Source organism: Gopherus flavomarginatus, chromosome 1, assembly GCF_025201925.1.
Source record: "Gopherus flavomarginatus isolate rGopFla2 chromosome 1, rGopFla2.mat.asm, whole genome shotgun sequence".
NCBI lineage: Eukaryota > Metazoa > Chordata > Testudines > Testudinidae > Gopherus > Gopherus flavomarginatus.
Genome location: NC_066617.1, coordinates 133,647,238 through 133,668,382, shown reverse-complemented (window position 1 = coordinate 133,668,382; position 21,145 = coordinate 133,647,238). Strand labels below are relative to the sequence as shown.

Here is a 21,145-nt window from a genome sequence, read left to right as displayed (position 1 = left end):
ATCCCGAAGCTTGTCACCTGAAGCAATTGCGAGAGCCGCAGTGCCGGGAATGGTGCCAGGAGCTGGATCGGTACCAGGAGTGCCGGGCCGGCAAACGGGATGCTGAGCGGTGCTGCGAGTGCGATTGGTACCATGATGGAGAGCGGTGCCGGGACTGCAAACGGCACCGGGACCGAGATCTTGATCAGTGCCTCTCTAGCGGTGCCGACGGAGGGTGGCTTCAGCAGGGCAGGCTTGCCAATAGACTGAATGACCCGCACCGGCAGTGCTTGGGGTTGAGGCAGTGCAGACTCCGTCAGTGCAATCAAATCCCTCGCTGTGGAAAAGGTCTGAGACGTGGACAGGATAGTGAGCTCGACCACAGCATGCGCCAGGGAGCTTTCAGGCACTGGACTCGAGGGTCCTTGCGGGACCGGAATCGACGGTGCCGAAGCTGGTGGTGCCGCGGCAGGTGGCGGTGCCAGGCAGTCTGACTTGGGTGCTCCGACTGTGGTGCAGGTGACACTGAAGCAGCAGGAGTCTTATGATGCTTCTTGACTCATGGTGACAGGGACCGGTGCCGAGCCGGCGACGGTCAGTGCTGAGGCGCCTTAGCGGTACCAGGGTGATCCGGAACCGAAAGAGCGCTTCTCCCTGATACAGATTGTTCAGCGCTCAGTGCCGAGGGCGTTGGACTAAGAGCTGCCTCCATCAGGAGCTGTTTGAGGCGGAAGTCCCGCTCTTTCTTCGTCCTTGGCTTAAAGGCCTTACATCTCCACTTATCTGAGAGATGGGATTCCCCAAGGCACTTAAGGCAGGAGTTGTGGGGATCTCCCGTTGGCATTGGCTTATGGCAGGCCGAGCCTGATTTGAAGCCCGGTGACACGGGCATGAGCCTTGGTACCGGGTGGGGGGGAAGGGGCTAATCCCCGATCCCCTTGCAACTATATACACTAAATATAGAAACGACTAAAACTAACTACAACTGTAGAGATTATAACTACATACACAACTATTAATAAGGAACTACAAGTTGCTAGGGAAGTGGAGATCAGCTAAGCCTTGCTCCACTGTTCCAACGACCGACACAGGTGATAAGAAGGAACTGAAGGTCGGCAGGGGTATATATTCACTGCCATAGCAGCACCACTCCAGGGGGCAACCCAGCTGACCCACCGAGTGTTGCTAAGGTAAAAATCTTCCGGCGAACTTGCACGCGGCGCACCCACACCTAATTGGAATTGATATGAGCAAGCACTCGAAGAAGAAGGAAAAGTGTTGAAAATATGACTAAGATGTCAGTCTGCCTTAAATGGTGATTCTTTGATTATGATGCCTGTCATATCCAAAAGGTTTCACAAGATAGATTTTTCTAGAACCACATTTTAGCAATGTCTCTCTTAAATACAAATACACAGTTATTCACTACAGATCAGCCAAAATGTCAAATTTAAACTTTAAAATACAAACAATAGCAACCCTAAGCTAAACATTTCATATGTTTCAGTATTAACTAAATATTGAGGCATGTGTGTTTCAGGCATTTCTCAGCCCCGAGAACCCTGAGGAACCATATCTAGAAGGCATTAGCTATAACTGTGTGGCTCCTGGAAAACGCTTTATGCCGATGGACAACTTGTCAGGAGGTGAAAAATCTGTGGCAGCACTGGCTCTTGTGTTTGCAATACACAGGTAATATGGTGACATAAATTTTACAGTACCATCTTTTTACTAATCTTTGAGCATCAGTGATGTGGAAACAAATGTAGCATAGTATTTTCAGAAGGCATTTTGAACATTTGTCATGTCCAAAAGTGTGTGTTACGTTCCTATTCTGTTCTTGACATTACTATTTCTTGGTCAAAATTTTATGGGACAATCTAAAACCCCAAAATATTAGTATATCTATGTAAAAGTAATTGACTCTCTCTGTTTTATTTTTAAGTTTCCGCCCTGCCCCTTTCTTTGTTTTGGATGAAGTGGATGCTGCATTGGATAACACAAACATTGGCAAAGTAAGTTATTCCTTCTGTTATCTAAAATTAATTTACAGATAATATAATGACATAGTGATATCCTTTTGCAAAAGGATGGTTGTTTAATTTAGGGAGGCTGGGACAAAGAGAAGTTCAGTTAATCTCTACTGGCATAAATCAAAACAGACTGCATGAGGGACAAATTTAAGAATTTGAGTGATGGTTCCTGTGTGTATTCCATACATGGGTACACGTGAACCGTGGGACTGTCTGGAAACTTTTAGTAAGCAGTGCCCATTGATCCATACATGCATACAAGTATGTTAGAGTTAAGGTTGTTGTCATGTAGTGCTCCGCTTACCACTGGTCTGGCGCCTCCTCCTTGTTCTCGGGATTAGATCGAGGCTGACAGCTTCATCCATGGCTTGCATGAAATCGCTCTGTCTCTGGTCTGCAGCTCTTTTTCCTCCAAAACCCTCAGTGTCTCCTTTGTGACTTAGCCATCTGGCTAGGTCACTCAGTGAGTCCCCTTCTGGGGTAAAAGGTCCAACAGGGCCTATTTGCAGCCCTGTCTTTGGGCTCAGTTCCCACAATCCTTAAACAGTCCAACAAGGCCTATCCCAGCAGCCTGGCTGGTCGGTCTCTCTCTCTCTCTCTCTCTCCCTCCAGCCCTCCCTGGGCTTGCTCTGGCATCTGCCCCTTTAGTCCTGACCCCAGCTTTCCAGCTGGGTCAGTCTCAGTTCAACCCCCTTCTTTGGTAATATAATTTCCAGTATAGCCCCATACGTGGGCCTGTTTAAACTCCCTTCTGTTAGGGCACTGCCACTTTCCCAGTGGCTGTTAGGGGGAACCCACACCCACCCACTACTCCAGGTCCTGACCCAGGGGTGCTACAAACAGCAGCCCCATGCTGCTTCCTTTAGCCCTGTTGCTATTCCCTGGGCCACGTCCCACATGTCTGTCTTCCTCCCTCTCTGGGTTTGCCAGCCTGCCAACTCCTTCCACTCAGGGAGTGAATACAGCCTGTCTGTAGTCCTTTTTAGCTGCCCCTCCATTGCCAGCTACCTACTTGTACAAACCCTGCCTCTTCCTGCCCAGCTGAGCCTGCTTTCACTCATTCCTTACTCCCCAGCTCCACCTCCAGGTGCACCCTTCTGGAATTAATTAACCTGTCTAGCTGACTTAACCCCTTTCATTCTTCTGTGGTGTGGACAGCTCATCACCACTGTATTTCATTAAAAAAGAAATTCCAAATACTTCTTTTTTTTTAATCTACCCTTAACTCTACCGGGGTCTGAGATGTGTAGTATGAAATATAATATTATGTTGAATATAAAACCACAACTGTAATTTTTAATGTTATACAAATAATTACTTGAAGATCTTAATGGAAGTGTATGACATGAGATTAATCTGTGAATTGACGACATCATGATCTGTTAAGCAAGCCTCCAGTTTAGGGTCTCTAACCATCAGGCCCTACTTGACAGATAGTTTCAACCTGTGGGACTCCATTGACAAGTTCAAAGAGAGCCTATCACAGAATTGGGCGGAGAAGTTCGCTACTCTAATAGACGAAGGCAAGGCGGTAGCCAGGGGTATCCTCCAGATGGCCTGGGATGCTATGGACTTGGCATCCAGGGCGGTCATCTCTACAATAGCCATGAGGCATAGCTCCTGGTTACAGACCTCCAGGCTGTCCCAGGAGATCCAGTCTACCCTCCGGGACCTCCCTTTCAAGGGAACAGGGCTCATCTCAGAGTTAACTGATGCTAGGCTCGACAGTCTTAAAGAACCCCAGGCCATCCTCTGCTCCTTGAGTCTACATACTCCCCAGCAGGCTAAAAAGCCATTTTGCCCCCTGCTACCTCTGCAGTCATTGAGGTCTTGTGGTTCCCCTGGATCTGGCTCCTACAAAAAGAAGGGCAAAGATGGGTTTTAAGCGATGCCACCAGTTGTTGCCTTGTCAACCTACTCAGCCTGGTTCTTCTAGGGACCAAGGCAGCCAAAAGCAGTCATTTTGAGGATGTTCCTGAGGACGATGCCCCAGTCATTGCACTGGATCCATTCCCCATGCCCCTCCGCCCTTTTCAGTCAGCCTGGTCCCATATCACCTTGGTCTGCTGGGTGCTTGACACTGTCTCATCGGGTTATACCCTGCCGTTTGTAGCCAATCAACCCTTCCATCCCCCCTTCCCCATCCCTCTTCATGGATCCTTCTCATGAGCAACTCTTCATTCAGGAAGTCGAAAACCTCCTGCACCTAGGGGCATGGAAGGAAGAGGATTTTACTCCTGCTTGGGCTTTGGCTTCTGGCCCCAGCAAATCTAAGCCAGCCCTCTTGACCCCATTAAAATGAGGTTGTGACCCACTTTAGGTCCTGACCCACAGTTTGAGAGCCACTGTGACTAGTGCAAACAGCTGTTGCTGCAGCTTCTCTAGGCAGAGCCGTTCTGCAGTCTGTGTCATAGGACTCCAGGCATACACTTCCTTTTAAAGTGACACTGCTTGTGAATCAGCTGAAGTGCTTTATACTTAAGGACAATCGCTCAAAGAAAGGGGTTACTCACCTTGTAGTCACTTGAGTTCTTCAAGATGTGTTGTCCCTATGTGTAGTACGCTACCCATCCTCCTTCCCTGCTGCCTGGTTTCCCCCTACTGGGAACTGGTGGTAGAGAAGGAACAATGATGGCAACAGCCCCCTTTCTCCATTCAGTATGGAACATGAGGAGAGCATGCGCAACCACACAGACACTGCTAGGGAAAAATCTCTGATCCTGAAGCCTGGTCTACACTGGGGCGGGTGTCGATGTAAGATACGCAACTTCAGCTACAGGAATACCGTAGCTGAAGTCGAAGTATCTTATTCCGACTTACCTCCCGTCCTCACTGCGCAGGATCGATGTCCACGGCTTCTCGTGTCGACTCCAGTACCGCCACTTGCTCCAGTGGAGTTCCGGAGTCGACGGGAGCACGTTCGGGGATCGATTATCGGCGGGTAGTCTGGACATACCCTGAGTATTTGGAGCACATGCACAACCTGAAGTGCACTACACACAGTGACAACATGTCTTGAACTCAAGCGACTAAAGATGTAGCCTTATTAATTTCTGGATTCATATATTGATTGATTTTTTATATTAATCAGTGACCTGGGTGAAGAGTTCAGCCTCCTAAGTGACTACTGTATCAGGATTAGCAGGGTAAGATTCATCATTAGGAATATCATTAGCCTTGGAGACTCTAGGAACACATGGGAAACAATGACCACAACTGATGTACTTACAAATTCTCAACTATCCTTCTGTTAAAATCTTAGTAACCCAATATCAAAAACTATAACAGGAAAGAAAGGGATAACATAGCATGTCTAGTCCTAATACTGGTATCACTTACATTTCCTGGTAGGGATGGTGAAGTGTGAACCATTATTCTCTTCATTGTCATAATCACCAGTGATTGTCATCCTGGCATCTCCCTCCCTCAAGGCACTAAGGCTAGGATACAGCCTTTATAATGTGTTATGCTGATGCCCTCTGTTCCATGTATAATGGTTTCAGCCCCTTTTTCCTTATGTGGGTTTCCACACCCCACTAATATCAGGGTGTCTTGTTTTTCATAGGCTAACACCTTAGTTCTCTTTATTCTCATTAACATCTATGTCCATGAGTTACCATAGCAACTTTAGGTTATTAAAGAATCCCCTGAAATGTTACTCTCTGGCATCTTGCGATATAACTGGCACATTGCAGCATATTTTCCAGTCTGTTGCTGCATAGTTTCTAGAACGTCAGCACTTAACACATCATTTTATTGTAATCTTACTTAACTGGTATAGGGGTATCTTTCAATTAACTAGTCATGCCAACCTGCTTCAGGCCTGAGACCTTGTGTGGCTAAGCTGAATACATTACAGGCCTGGGCCTGTAGCCTGTGTTTTTACAACTTTAATTAATATTTATATTTCACCTCTATTTCCTAAATATACCTAAGATCTTTTGTTTTTGGCTACAAAGATGAGTTACTCTTTCATATTTTATGAAGGTTTGCAGTTAGATACAAAATATTTACAAATACAAGTCTCAAAAGAAGCTGACGTTTTAGGCATTTGAGTCAAAAATGTTTTTCGGAGGAGAGGAGTTAGAAGTAATCGATATCTTCTGTAAAATACATCTCAATCATAAATGTTCTCCTCTTGAAGAATAAAGACTTCAGCTTGTTTATAAAAGAAATCTGTGTCAATAAGGATAATTTTAAGAATTGAGAGTTTAAAATGAAAAAGGAGGGGTAAATAGATCTACTTTATTACTTTGTTTATAGCTGTAATACCACATCCTAAGCATCACTCCTCTTTGGAATATCCTGAATAGAAAACATCCTCACATTCTCTTACATAACCACATCTCTTTCTCAAATTTTAAAAAGTTTGTTTTCTTGTGATAAAGATCATGTCTATACCAGAGCAGTGCCCTGTTCTTTGAGAAAATGCTCGTTGGTTGTTTGCCTTTTGATCAAATAGTTCCTAGTTATACAACCTGTCATTTGTAGTACATTTTACAGCTTTCAGTTAAATATTATCAAATATTCTCTGCAGAGCAGCAGTCACAATAACACTTCTATACATGTTTGGAAATGTAGCATAAAAGAAAATATTGTAGAATATTACAGCAAAACAGAAGTTAAACTGCATTCCAGTCAGTGTAAACTTACTGGGAGATAAATATGGAATTATGGCTAATGAAGTGTCATCCTCTTTGACACTTGGTGCCTGTCACTGCTTGGCAAAAAGCAGACTTCCTAAGAATTTCTTTAATAATAGGGCCCTACAAAGTTCACTGCCAAGAAAAACGTGTCACAGACCTTGCAATCTGGTCCCCACCCCCCCGGGAAGTGTGGTCTTTTGTGTGCTTTTACCCTATGCTATACAGATTTCATGGGGGGGAGACTGGCATTTCTCAAATTGGGGGTCCTGACCCAAAAGGAAGTTGCAGGGGGGGGTCACAAAGTTATTTTTATGGGGGGTTGCAGTATTACCACCCGTAAGTCTGCACTGCCTTCAGAGCTGGGCAGCTGGAGAGCAGCGGCTGTTGGCCAAGCACCTAGTTCTGAAGCCAGTGCCCCACCAGCAGCAGTGCAGAAGACAGGGTGGCAATACCACACCATGCCATACCTTCTGCATTGCTGCTGGCAGTGGCTCTGCCTTCAGAGTTGGGTCCAGGCCAGCAGCCAGTGCTTTCCAGTTGTCTAGTTCTGAAGGCAGCGCTGCCACCAGCAGTAGCACAGAAGTAAGGGTAGCAGTACTGCAGCTCCTCCTACAATAACCTTGTGACTGTCCCACAACTCCTTTTTGCATCAGGTCCCCTACAATTACAACACCATGAAATTTCAGATTTAAAAAGTCAAAATCATGAAATTTGCTATTTTAAAAATCCTGTGACCATGAAATTGCCCAAAGTGGACAGTGAATTTGGTAGTGTAATAATTTCATACAATAAGCAACTAATGATAGTGTAATAATTTCATACAATAAGGTAAGCAACCAAAAAAGCCATCAAAACCTAAGCGTGTGAGCTGTCATTCTCTAAACAAGTGTATGAAAATAATTCCCACAAAATTCAGTAAGAGTCAAGTCAAGATTGTAATTATGTAAAATAATTTATTAATAACTATTTTATATCAATATTGAGGTCTACTCCAACTCTTCTCATTGCTTCAGTTTCCTCAGCTGTAAATGGTGATCTTACCTGCCATGGGAAAGACCTGAGACACCTTCAAATGAAGGGACCTTTATATATTTGCCAGTGTTTTGAGTTTGTTACAGAAAATGTTGTTTGGAAATAGAAAAAATATGCTTAATAAATACTGCATATACTTTTTGCATATGAACAGGTTAATATATGTACAGTACTTATTGGGATCCACAGAGTTTTGGAAAGGCCTGGTTAGTGAAAATTTGTTGGAAATCTGCTGCTGTAATATGGCTAGAGGGCTTTAAACTGAAAATTGAAAGAAAAAACTTTCCTAAACTTTTTAATTGTGTATAATACTAACTCTTTATAAAAGTTAGTTTCAGAATGGATTATGGTCAGTCATCTTGAAAACTAGTCAGGTTTTAAAATCTTCAGAATAATTTCAACAACTATGCCTACTTATGACATAGCAGATAAAAATGTACACACAGAAGTGAGATTTAAAAAATGTTGCTTCTAATTTTCATTTAGAATTTTATCTTCTGTTGTGGTATGATGTCGTCTTTATTCACCTCAAATTATAAATGTAACTCTATGCAGTAACACTTTACAGCTAGTGAAAAACATTTTCTGCCACATAAAACAGCACAGTAATACACATTTGTAATCTGCAAAACATTATGTAAGTGGTAACAAGCTGTAAAATTTATGGCTTATGCATGGAAATCTACCTAACTTAACAGCATTGTCAAGTAAAATGCCTTACGTTAACTTTAGAAATGTCACATTTCTAAAGTGGACTGTTTTCATATACGTTTTTAACAGGGCCAAACCTATGGGGTCATACTGTGAACCTACATCATATACAGTGTCTTTCTTGGCCGGTTATATTCCCCCTTTTACCCTGCCCATTTCATAAATGAATTCTGTCTGCTGAGTAATTCATTCCTTTTCCCATTGTTCCCTAATCAATTTGTGATTTAAATCTGACAGAACCCACTTATCCTAAAATTTGTGGCTTTTCTCCAAAGGTATCAAGCTTCATCAAAGAGCAGGCAGAGGAACAGTGTCAGATGATAGTTATTTCTCTAAAGGAGGAGTTTTATTCCAGAGCAGATGCATTAATTGGCGTCTGTCCAGAGGTACAAATAATCTTATTATTTTTCTGTCTTGATTTCAATCAAATTAACTTCATGTGGCAATTAATCTACTATTAAAAAAAAAAATCCAGCTACAGCCAATTATTTCTTAAGAAATGACCCCCCCCCCCCACTTAATGTTCATTTTAAAAAAATTCTCTAACAAGTGTATCAAGAGCTGGGTGGTTCAAATGCATTGTTTGCCATTCAGGAACAATCATTGGTAAGTGTTTAATAGTGTTCCAGAACAAGCTACGTATAGCTAAGTGGTCCTTCTGATAACTGCATCATCTTATAGATGATGCTTATTTTTAATATATATGCTTGTAAACTGATTTGATTCTTCTTCCTTTCAGCAAGATGATTACATGTTTAGTCAGGTACTGACTCTGGATCTCACTGTGTATCCAGACATTGATGACAGTGAACGAAAAGAGAAGCACAGATACAGTTCCCCACGAGAATAAAACATGAAAGTTTCAGGGCCATCTGTGAATAACAAAATTGATTTCTACAGCCACCTTTATGACAAGTTGTGTAAACTTTTGGAATATTGCTTTTAAATATTCTTACACAGAAGTCAAATAATTTAGCTTCATAACCCACAAAGCTATTTCTTGGAATTTGGAGAAGAATAAATGATTGTATTAATTGATCTAGTTTTGTTTGGGGTTTTATGGAGTACATGTTCTTGTTACAAATTCAAAATATGGTTTTGAAAGACATTACTGAAATTGCTAAATTCTAGTGACTAGTGCCTAATCTCGTTAAGTATGTTCTTGTTGGTTAGCATTATTAGGTCCTATTAATATAAAAACTGATGAATGATGAGTATCTTTTTGAATATGGATGCTATGTTAAATTCATATGATGGCTGTCAAAAACCGCAAACTTCATCTGTTAAAGATAACTTTTCAATGTTAAAATATTGAGAATTAAAATGTTGGAAAAGATCTTGAAATGTCTAGCATTTTTTCTTATCAGGAAGATTCTCACTACAAGGTTTCAGATGTGGTTAGGTTAAATATAAAGATACAAGTTCTAGTAGCATTTTTTTTTTAAAACTATATATTAGAAGAGCTACTCTTAGAGAGGGAGACATTATTTTCTGTTTTCAACACTTATAAAAGACCAACCTTATATTTCTCCTGAAATTGAATCCAGAGCTTCCTGGTGCCATGTTCTGTGAGGCCCAGAAACTGATGAAAGCTAGCTCGCTCCATATTACATGGCCATGTTTGCTGTTCATTGCCAAGCCACAAAGAGGTATACAGCTTCCCCCTCTCCCCCAATCAAAACTGTTCCTTAGTGGGTTTTCTCCTCTGCCTTTTAGCAAACAGCCAGTCAGCACAGATGGCAGACAATGTAGATTAATCATAACACTTTATGGCCAGATGTGATACCCTTACTCATGATGTCCAATAAACTACCGTAGCATTAGTAGAGCCAGATGCATCATTTAATGAATGTCTAGGTTTATGGCCTATTTCCTCTGCTTGAGAATCCAGACTCATAGTCTTCTTCAAAACAGGATTTCAAAGCAAGTTACTTTTTGATTAACTGAATGCATCACACTGAACAGTCACGTTCTAGGTATATCCCTTTCAACTATGCAAGATAACTAAAACATGGATATTCTACTCCCAGTAGCTTCCTGCCAGTGGAATGCATGTTGAAGAAATCCCACACACAACCCATGATGGGTCACACAGCAACTCTGCTTTTAATGTGCATACACTGAATTGTAAGAGATCCCATCACTACTGCGATGTGTGTTTTTCACAGTGCAATTGTATGGCACTACAGGCAAGAATGGCTGTTATACAAGTTGCAATTTTCAGTGGTGTTTAGACTTGAAGAGTCTCCAGTGCTACCTGTTTTTTAAAAAAAGCAAAATTAAATTTACTTGTGATTTAAAAACACTTCAAATCAAATCGATCCTAAGTTTAAATGTGCGTGTGCATGTGCAGGCAGAAGGCAGTTATGTAGTGTTGCTCATGGAAAAACTAAAAGACAAGTTAAATATTTGAGGAACCAACTGAATATGAGATGCTCAGATACTATGGTGATAGGGGCCATAAAAGTGCAGTAGAATAGAGTTAAATAAAAGTGTACTGCAGTAATTTTAACCTATGACTGCTGTGTTGAAACAACCTCAAAACTATTGTGTGCTCACAGCAGCCTCAGGAAAATAGATGTAAAAATGACAGCCTAATCCAGCCACTTAATCAGCCGTCAGTATCCGATTGATGCTGATTTCCAAAAATGAATATTTTTTTACACTTTAGAATTTCATTTAAATACATTTGTTTGCTCCAGGGCAACCCACAATTTTGGGGAAACTAACAAGTTTTACAGGACACCTCATAAAAATGTGAAATCCAAGCTCTCAGAACTTACATTTGGTAGTCTAAGGACAGGATTCAGCAAGGGTCTTAAGCATATGGAGTAGTCACATTGACTGCAGCTGAAGTGGTTAAAAGCTTGGTGAGCTGGGGTTCGTAGCAGTTCTCTACTGCACGTAATTAGATAGTGGCCTGCTTTAACTGTGCAGCAATGAAAACATCCCCGTAATCACTACTTGAAATACCAAAAGCATGTCCTGTCCTTCAAACCAACAAATATTTTCATTCCAGTGTACAGTAAGTAGTGAAGTGAATCCCAGTCAATAAATAACAGCCTGCATGCTGTTGTCAATTTTCATGTATATCCTAAATTCCCGCAATGTTAATTGATACTAAAATGTACAGATAAGTGAAAACTGAAATATTCATAGTACAATTGTATAGGTCAGGTATTTGTAATGTATATGAAGATGGTGCATGCTCCAAGGAGCTTACAGTTTTAAGGTTCAGATCCTGTGAGCAGCTTTGTGCTGAGAGCCTTCTGGGCATATGGAGCTTAATTGACTCAGTCAGAGGTGCAGGGGCATGCCCATATATAGCAGCTTGGAAGAGGAACCAAGAATAAGAAAGTAGATGAAAGGGGATGGGTGGGGAAAAAATAAAATGCACAAGCAAGTTGTCCGAATGACGACAGACACACAGTGTGCTACCCTTGTTTGCAGGTCTTAAAAATAAATTAATTTTAACCTTAATTTCTACTTAAAATGTCTCTTTATAGGCTGTGCCAGTTTCCCTTTTATGTGTTTGAACCCCAGCCTTCTCTAACTTTTAGTTTAGGTACACTTAACACTGCCTTTTTGTGGTGGTGTGGAAATGAATCCTTGTCTATTTTTAAAACTTTTACTTTAATCTTAGGGAACAGTCACAATATTAGTTTCTAACAGCTTTTAGCTCACTTTCTACCCCCAGTTACCTCCTGCTCTTGACTGGGACTAATGATAGAATAATTCACTTTGGGAGAGAAAAAATTGCTAAGAGCAGCAGGCTACTATGGTATGCGAAGGTAAACTCTTAATGCCATTCCAAGTTGTTGTTCTTGCCAGGAAGCAGGCTTGTTACAGTCATTGCCAGGTAGAGAAAGTCACAGAATCTCTGGAATAGTGAGAGCCCAGCTCTCTGCTTCCCCCTCTGGCGCTCCTGTGCAGTTGCCTTGCACTTGGGTTTCGAACTTCTTTACAATGCCCAGGTCAACAGCAGAGGTATCAACTGATGAGAACAAAAAAAAAAAAAATTGTAAATCAGTCAGTCATAGATTTGTAATAAATTGACTGTATGAGAAGTAGCAGCCATCTGCCAATTATCTAATTCAGTTAGTATTTCAACTGCCCTGCAACCACTTAAACCCCCTAGAAATGTACTGAGAGATTTTGAACTTTTTAATCCACTTCAGTCCTGGAAATAATTAGCTCTGAAAACCTTTCAGAGATTATTTTTACACATCTTGGAGTTTTAAGATTTTATTTATTAGGGGGTGAGAATACCATTATCTGATTGTTTCACCCTCTTAGAAAGATCCAAGTCATTTTCTCCTAACTTTCTCTTTGCACAGTCCACACATGAAGTCCCTGAAAAAAAGAAAACTTGAATTAAAAAATATTACACATAGCTATATTAAAATTTTTCTTATATTATTGTTAAACACATTATTTCAAGCATCACATATTAAACTACATGTAAGGGCTTGTCTACATCAGAAAGTTGCAGCGCTGGTGAGGGAGTTACAGCGCTGCAACTTTGAAGGTGTACACATCTGCAGGGCACCACCAGCGCTGCAACTCCCTGTTTGCAGCGCTGGCCGTACTCCCGTTTTGTCTCGGGTGTAGAGGATCCAGCGCTGGTGATCCAGCGCTGGTAATCCAATGTAGACACTTACCAGCGCTTTTCTTGACCTCCGTGGAAGGAGGAAGCCTCTGGTAATCAAGCTGGTCTCCTTTCCCGGTTTGCTCTCTCGTTCCCGGAGCCCAGAGCAAGCAGGTCTCCTTCCCTGCGGTTTGCTGGGTGGCTCCGGGAACGTGAGAGCAAACCGCGGCGAAGCGGGTCTCCTTTCCCGGTTTGCTCTCTCGTTCCCGGAGCCCCGAGCAAGCAGGTCTCCTTCCCTGCGGTTTGCTGGGTGGCTCCGGGAACGAGAGAGCAAACCGCGGCGAAGCGGGTCTCCTTTCCCGGTTTGCTCTCTCGTTCCCGGAGCCCCGAGCAAGCAGGTCTCCTTCCCTGCGGTTTGCTGGGTGGCTCCGGGAACGAGAGAGCAAACCGCGGCGAAGCGGGTCTCCTTTCCCGGTTTGCTCTCTCGTTCCCGGAGCCCCGAGCAAGCAGGTCTCCTTCCCTGCGGTTTGCTGGGTGGCTCCGGGAACGAGAGAGCAACCCGCGGCGAAGCGGGTCTCCTTTCCCGGTTTGCTCTCTCGTTCCCGGAGCCCAGAGCAAGCAGGTCTCCTTCCCTGCGGTTTGCTGGGTGGCTCCGGGAACGAGAGAGCAAACTGCGGCGAAGCGGGTCTCCTTTCCCGGTTTGCTCTCTCGTTCCCGGAGCCCAGAGCAAGCAGGTCTCCTTCCCTGCGGTTTGCTGGGTGGCTCCGGGAACGAGAGAGCAAACCGCGGCGAAGCGGGTCTCCTTTCCCGGTTTGCTCTCTCGTTCCCGGAGCCCCGAGCAAGCAGGTCTCCTTCCCTGCGGTTTGCTGGGTGGCTCCGGGAACGAGAGAGCAAACCGCGGCGAAGCGGGTCTCCTTTCCCGGTTTGCTCTCAACGTTCCCGGAGCCCCGAGCAAGCAGGTCTCCTTCCCTGCGGTTTGCTGGGTGGCTCCGGGAACGAGAGAGCAAACCGCGGCGAAGCGGGTCTCCTTTCCCGGTTTGCTCTCTCGTTCCCGGAGCCCCGAGCAAGCAGGTCTCCTTCCCTGCGGTTTGCTGGGTGGCTCCGGGAACGAGAGAGCAAACCGCGGCGAAGCGGGTCTCCTTTCCCGATTTGCTCTCTCGTTCCCGGAGCCCCGAGCAAGCAGGTCTCCTTCCCTGCGGTTTGCTGGGTGGCTCCGGGAACGAGAGAGCAAACCGCGGCGAAGCGGGTCTCCTTTCCCGATTTGCTCTCTCGTTCCCGGAGCCCAGAGCAAGCAGGTCTCCTTCCCTGCGGTTTGCTGGGTGGCTCCGGGAACGCGAGAGCAAACCGCGGCGAAGCGGGTCTCCTTTCCCGGTTTGCTCTCGCGTTCCCGGAACCCCCCTTGAAGCCGCCCAACAGCGCTGCAGTGTGGCCACATCTAACACCACTTGCAGCGCTGGTTGCTGTAAGTGTGGCCACTCTGCAGCGCTGGCCCTATACAGCTGTACTAATACAGCTGTAACAACCAGCGCTGCAAAACTTTAGATGTAGACATGGCCTAAGTAGTATTGGTCCAGCTGGAAGCTCTTATATTTGGGTCTTATAACCAAAGATCCTGACTTCTGTTGTGCAGTGAGTGACACTGTACTCCTTCGGCTTGTGGACAATTGGTGCTCCTTCATCCCCTACAGCTGTGTTATTCCCATCCTCCAAGCAAGGTTTTAAAAATACCTGTTGCATTACAATGTACTGCTAGCAGGTGGAGTTGTTCAGAGACCTGATTACCTCCAACTCCCCCCTATTTCATCTCCACTTTAGCAGGTAGTTCCTCTAGGCAAGTGTTTTTCAAACTGTGGGTCACAGCCCAGTACTGGGTCGCAGAATGTAGGGCACTGGGTCATGGTGACTCTGGTTAGCACAGCTGATTGGGCCATTAAAAGTCCTATCGCGCTGCACCCTGGAAGTGGCCAGCAGCAGGTCCAGCTGGGGGGGGGTGCCCCAGGGCTCTGAGAACTACCACCCACCCCAAGCACTAGCTCTGCACTGCCATTGGCTAGTTCCCAGCCAATGGGAGCTGGGGGCAGTGCCTGCAGGAAAGAGCCATGTGGAGCTGCTTCTGTGCCTCTGCTAGGAGCTGGACCTGCTGCTGGCTGCTTCTGGGGTGCTCTGCAGTTCCAGAACAGGTAGGAAGCCTGCCTTAGCACCCCTGCTGCACTGCTGAGCGGGAGCTGCCCAACGTAAGCATGCACCCCTGCCCTCAGCCCCTTCCTGCAGCCCAGAGCCTGCATCTTGAGCCCCTTCCTGCACCCCAACCCCATGTCCTAGCTCCCCACCCCTCATCTCTAGAGCCTGCACCCCAGAGCCCTGATGCCTCCCACAACCCAACCCTCCACCCCAGTCCTGAGCCACTCCCAAAGCCCAGACCCCTCATTCCCAGCTTTGTTGATGCCCGTGACCCAACAATTTTAACTGTGTTGCCAGAAAAAAAGTTTGAAAACCACTGCTCTAGACCTTCTCTCTGGTGATAAGCAGAATCTTTTCCATTATACTTTTTATTTGTCTCTACTAGGAGGCACCACGTAGAGAGGAAGAGAATTTTTGAGAACAGGAGTTTCCAGGAAACCAGTCTAGGATGAGAAAACAGCAATGTAGCAAGACCAGTTAGGATCGAACAGCTCCTGCTCACAGCCCAGCTGTGCAATAATATGCCACCTCCCCCACCCCACTATACGGCAAGAAAGCCTTAAGCTGTTTAGGGCAGAAATTCATCAGGAGCATCTTGCTTTAGTCTCTAAGAAAATTGTTTTGCTGGCTACTTGGTGTTTTAGCCCAAAATGAAACAGCAATGAGCGTTGACTCCAGCAGGAGCTACTTGGGAGCAGAAATTCAGCAGCAAGATCTGGCCTTTAGGAAGCAACAAGCCAGAAGTCTTTGGCTATTTTTTTCCTTCTGCCTGGGGTGAAATATGGTATCCAAGAATGTCTCCAAGAGGCTGGTTTGTCAAAGGGGCAGGAAGAACACAAAGGACTGAATGCCCTACTCCTTTCAGCCTGCCACAGCAACCAGGTGTTTTGCCCCAGTTGTTCTAGAAAGGGCATTAGCTAATCCTAGTTGTGGTGCTACCTGGTCTACACTCCACTCTCCTCTCTCTGCCAACAACTCAGACACTGATGCCACTGTTAAAAAAACAAAACAAAACAAACCCTAAATACATCAGGGCAACCTGAGGGTTTTGTCCAGAGGGGGGGAAGAGAATCACTGCTCCTTCAGACACCTGACACTTTCCCACTCCTTTCACTGTGTTCCTCAGTTAGTAGCATGTCTGGCCCATAATGTAGGCATATTCATGTCAGTTAACCCTCTTTTCTGTGCTCCCTTAAGTGTGACCTAGTCCACATCAAAGAAGTTTATTGGAACATCTCTGAGGGTAAGATTTGCCTGCATTTAATTTCCTACTGTATTAGGCTTAGACTTGTATGTTTTATTTTGTTTGGTAGTTTACTTTGTTCTGTCTTATTACTTGGAGCCACTTAAATCCTACTTTTTGCATTTAATAAAATCATTTTACTTATTAATTAATCCAAAGTAAGTATTAATACCTGGGAAGGAGGGGGGGGGCAAACAGCTGTGCATATCTATCAGTGTTCTAAAAGGTCAACACTTTGCATTTACTCTGTATAAGCTTAAATTGATTTATTTGGGGTTTGAACCCCATTGAGAGCTGGGTATCTGAGTGCTGGAGACAGGAGCACTTCTTAAGCTGTTTTCAGTTAAGCCTACAGCTTGTGGGGGACATGGTTCAGACTTGGATCTGTGTTTGCAACAGGCAACTATGTCTGGCTCAAACAAGGCAAGATACTGAAGGCCCAAGCTGCCAGGGAGAATGAACTCAGAGGTAGACTAGGCACATCAGGTGGCCAGGGCCGGCTCTGACTTTTTTGCTGCCCCAAGCGCAAACAAAAAAAAGCACAGGGCACAGGGCGGCTGGATCTGGAGGCAAAGCAAAAAAGAAAAGAAAAAATAGGGCAGCCATGCCGCTCTACAATTGGCCGGAATGCTGCCCCTTAGAATCTGCTGCCCCAAGCACAAGCTTGCTCCGCTGGTGCCTGGAGCCGGCCCTGCAGGTGCCAGTCCCAAAAGGGTTTCATATGCCAGATCAGCTGCGCTGGCTATTTTATTGAACCCAGTAGTAATTTTCATCAAAGTGACATTGATGGTAGTTTCTACTTCATACTATTGGCCTGCCCTCTCCAACAACAAGACTATAGCACTAATAGCTATGTGCACTAAAACATTAGCAGTAGGGAGGAGTGCACTCCATGATGTTGCACAGGTGTAAAACCACTTCAGCAAGGCTTTAACGCTTAGAGGATTACTGTATGAGCAAGTATCAGAGGGGTAACCCTGTTAGTCTAGATCTGTAAAAGCAGCAAAGAGTCCTGTGGCACCTTGTAGACTAATAGACGTTTTGGAGCATGAGCTTTCGTGGGTGAATACCCACTTCGTCAGATGCATGTAGTGGAAATTTCCAGAGGCAAGTATATATATGCAAGCAAGAATCAGGCTGGAGATAACGAGGTTAAGTATCAGAGGGGTAGCCATGTTAGTCTGGATCTGTAAAAGCAGCAAAGAGTCCTGTGGCACCTTGTAGACTAATAGACGTTTTGGAGCATGAGCTTTCGTGGGTGAATACCCAGTTCGTCAGATGCATGTAGTGGAAATTTCCAGGGGCAGGTATATATATGCAAGCAAGCTAGAGATGGTTAGTTCAATCAGGGAGGATGAGGCCCCGTTCTAGCAGTTGAGGTGTGAAAACCAAGGGAGGAGAAACTGGTTCTGTAGTTGGCAAGCCATTCAGTCATCATTTAATCCTGAGCTGATGGTGTCAAATTGTAGTGTACCCAGAAGCCTCCTACTGCAAGACAAACCCAAGCAAGAAACCAACAGAACTCCACTGGCCATCACATACAGTCCCCAGCTAAAACCCCTCCAACGCATCATCAGGGATCTACAACCCATCCTGGACAATGATCCCACACTTTCACAGGCCTTGGGTGGCAGGTCAGTCTGTGAATGGCTTGCCAGCTACAGAACCAGTTTCTCCTCTCTTGGTTTTCACACCTCAACTGCTAGGACAGGGCCTCATCCCCCCTGATTGAATTAACCTCATTATCTCTAGCTTGCTTTTACATACACACACACACCCCTACCTATCTCTGCCCCTGGAAATTTCCACTACATGCATCTGATGAGATGGGTATTCACCTACGAAAGCTCATGCTCCAAAACGTCTGTTAGTCTATAAAATGCCATAGGATTCTTTGCTGCTATAACGAGGTTAGTTCAATCAGGGAGGATGAGGCCCTCTTCTAGCAGTTGAAGTGTGAACACGAAGGGAGGAGAAACTGCTTTTGTAGTTGGCAAGCCATTCACAGTCTTTGTTTAATCCTCAGAGCTGATGGTGTCAAATTTGCAGATGAACTGAAGCTCAGCAGTTTCTCTTTGAAGTCTGGTCCTGAAGTTTTTTTTTTGCTGCAGGATGGCCACCTTAACGTCTGCTATTGTGTGTCCAGAGAGATTGAAGTGTTCTCCTACAGGTTTTTGTGTATTGCTATTCCTAATATCTGATCTGTGTCCATTAATCCTTTTCCATAGGGACTGTCCAGTTTGGCCAATGTACATAGCAGAGGGGCATTGCTGGCATATGATGGTGTATATTACACTGGTGGACGTGCAGGTGAATGAACCGGTGATGGTGTGGCCAATATGGTTAGGTCCTGTGATGGTGTCGCTGGTGTAGATATGTGGGTAGAGTTGGAATCGAGGTTTGTTGCATGGATTGGTTCCTGAGTTAAGAGTTACTATGGTGCGGTGTGTAGTTACTGGGGAGAATATGCTTCAGGTTGTCTGTGGGTGGGGACTGGCCTGCCACCTAAGGTCTGTGAAAGTGAGGGATCATTGTATGAGCAAGGGACTTCAAGCATGATTGCTCACATCCAGCTCTGCTCTTCCCCTGCTCCTTAGCCTCTTAATTTTTTTTTAAAATGGCATTCCCACTTTTAAGAGGCAAATCACATACTGGAGCAGCCGCAAAAGCATCAGAATCTGTACAACAGAGAAGGGTAGTTCAGTGGATTGATGGTTTCTCTACTATTTCTGACATGGTTAGTTCAACCCTTCAATAAGATGCCTTTGTGTACCATGACCAAAAAAGGTAAGAAGAAAAAAACCTCTCAAACCAACCTGAGCTTTCTACCCTATTTTCTCCATAAAAATACAACTTTTTCCAGTTTTCAAGCCTTCCAAATCAAATTTTAAAAAGTCTATATTTGATAGGCTCAAAACAGTCTTCCCCCATTGATTTTCAAGTTCTCCTGATGCATCCATCTTATCTCCCACTTTCCCCTGAACTAGAAAGCAGTCAGTAAAGGCCAGCTTTACTTTTTCCTGAGGAATTTTTTTGGGGTGTTCTTCCTGGTAAGAAAGAGACTTGACAAGTTTCACCCAGTGTTGCTTTTGTACAGGCTGCTGTGGTCACAGACATGTATTCCATACACAGTGCATACATTTAACACCCCCATGTCAGCATTACCTATTAGTACCTATAGGAGCAATGCTTACATGCTGTAGCCCACAGCCCTTACCATGGCTGTTTAAGAACAGTAGTGCCATCATTTCCACCACCGCCCCGGTGCTGTCTCGCCTCCTGCAGCCGAGGGTTTTGTGCCGAGGGGGAACAAAGCAAATCAGAGCCATTCCACAGCTCAGAGAAATTCTTACCCTTTTTCTACACACCGTGGGGAATGTCACCATACTTCTCCTAGTGGCAGATAGCAAGTACACAGCCCTGCTCTCTCCGGTCTCAATGAAATAGCAGACTGACACCTAAACTGAAGTTATTTACCTACCTGTATTCTTTCCCAAGCCATATTCCAATCCTAAAGAACGATGGCTTCATCCCCTAGATGTGAAATGGTGTCTGCCTTTTTATCTGGCAAGGACTAAGCTTTTTTCAATCACCATCAGCTTTTCATTTCTTTTGCAAATACGATGAAAGTAAATCAGCCAGCAGCAGTACAGCAGCTTTCCAGGTGGATAACCACCTGCATTAACTAATACAGCTCAGGCCACACCCTGCAAACTCTGCAGGCTCATTCAACAAGGGTTCAAGTGATTTCAGTGGCATTTCTTAATGACATTTCAAATTTGGGTATTTGCAAGGCTGCGACGTGGTCCTACATACACGTTTACCAAACATTATGCTATAACAGCAGCTTCCAGGTCAGATGAAAACTTTGGAAGATGCTATTTAGGTAGACTCTGAGCCCACCTCCTACAAGTATTACTTGCTAGTCACCTGAAAGAAATCCGTGTCTCCAGCCAGTGGTGAGCTGGAACTGGTTCACACGAACGGGTTGTTAAATTCTGAAGCAGTTTTAGAACCGGTTGTTAACCTGCTTCCCTGCGAGGGGAGTGCTGCAGTTTCGATGGGCTCCAGAGGGGATGTGATGTAATTCCTCCTCCGGCCACCAGGGGCGCTGCGCTGCAGGAGCTATGTGGGCTGCCAGCTGGCCCTGAACATGGGCCCTGTTGCTGCTGCTCCCCCAACCCCTGGCCCTGGGGCTCTCACTGCTGTCTGGTAGGTCCCTGGATGCTCTGCTGGGCCTGGGCTGCATGCTGCTGCTCAGGCTGCTCCAAGCCGCTCTCCCAGTGAGTACCCACCACCCTGCAGCCAGCCCTACACCCCCCCCATCTCCAGCCAGCTCCACACCCCCTGCCCGGCCTGCAGCTAGCCCTGCCCCACGCCCCAGTCTGCAGCCGGCATCCATCCACCCACATCCACTGGTGCCCTGCAGTTCCCAGGGCAGTAACCCTGCACACTTGCTTCAATGAGGGGAGCAGGGAGTAGCTGGCACCCACACGTGTGCACGCTCGGGTGACCAGACAGCAAGTGTGAAAAATTGGGATGGGTGGGTGGTAATAGGCGCCTATATAAGAAAAAGACCCAAAAATCAGGACTGTCCCAATAAAATCAGGACATCTGGCCACCCTAGCACACCCTCAGGGAGTGGCAGGGACCCACACATGTGAAACAGAGCTCATTTCTAGTTCAGCCTCCTCTTTTTAAAAAAGAACTTTAGGTAGGGTTAACATACAGC

At 45.1% G+C, this 21,145-nt stretch overlaps 2 protein-coding genes across 15 annotated transcripts in view; one reads left to right on the top strand and one right to left on the bottom strand.

Moving 5' to 3' along the window:
* Positions 1 to 9,735, top strand: part of SMC1B (structural maintenance of chromosomes 1B) — a 68,207-nt gene extending 58,472 nt beyond the window's left edge. For 4 of the 5 annotated variants that reach the window (XM_050965190.1, XM_050965168.1, XM_050965199.1 and 1 more), the window contains 4 exons: positions 1,520 to 1,671; positions 1,925 to 1,994; positions 8,677 to 8,787; positions 9,141 to 9,735. In XM_050965190.1, coding sequence (XP_050821147.1) covers positions 1,520 to 1,671; positions 1,925 to 1,994; positions 8,677 to 8,787; positions 9,141 to 9,251 — 444 coding nt within the window. In that variant the 3' untranslated portion in view covers positions 9,252 to 9,735. Of the gene's footprint in view, positions 1 to 1,519; positions 1,672 to 1,924; positions 1,995 to 7,671; positions 8,788 to 9,140 lie in introns of those variants that run through there. The other variant, XM_050965173.1, reaches the window with a different exon arrangement.
* Positions 9,736 to 11,069: 1,334 nt separating this feature from the next.
* FAM118A (family with sequence similarity 118 member A) overlaps positions 11,070 to 21,145 on the bottom strand; it is a 33,638-nt gene continuing 23,562 nt past the window's right edge. For 4 of the 10 annotated variants that reach the window (XM_050942942.1, XM_050942924.1, XM_050942952.1 and 1 more), the window contains 2 exons: positions 12,671 to 12,754; positions 11,070 to 12,395 (listed from right to left, as the gene is read on the bottom strand). In XM_050942942.1, the coding sequence (XP_050798899.1) occupies positions 12,271 to 12,395; positions 12,671 to 12,754 (209 nt within the window). In that variant the 3' untranslated portion in view covers positions 11,070 to 12,270. Of the gene's footprint in view, positions 12,396 to 12,670; positions 12,755 to 21,145 lie in introns of those variants that run through there. The other 6 variants (XR_007772981.1, XR_007772986.1, XR_007772983.1 and 3 more) reach the window with 5 other exon arrangements.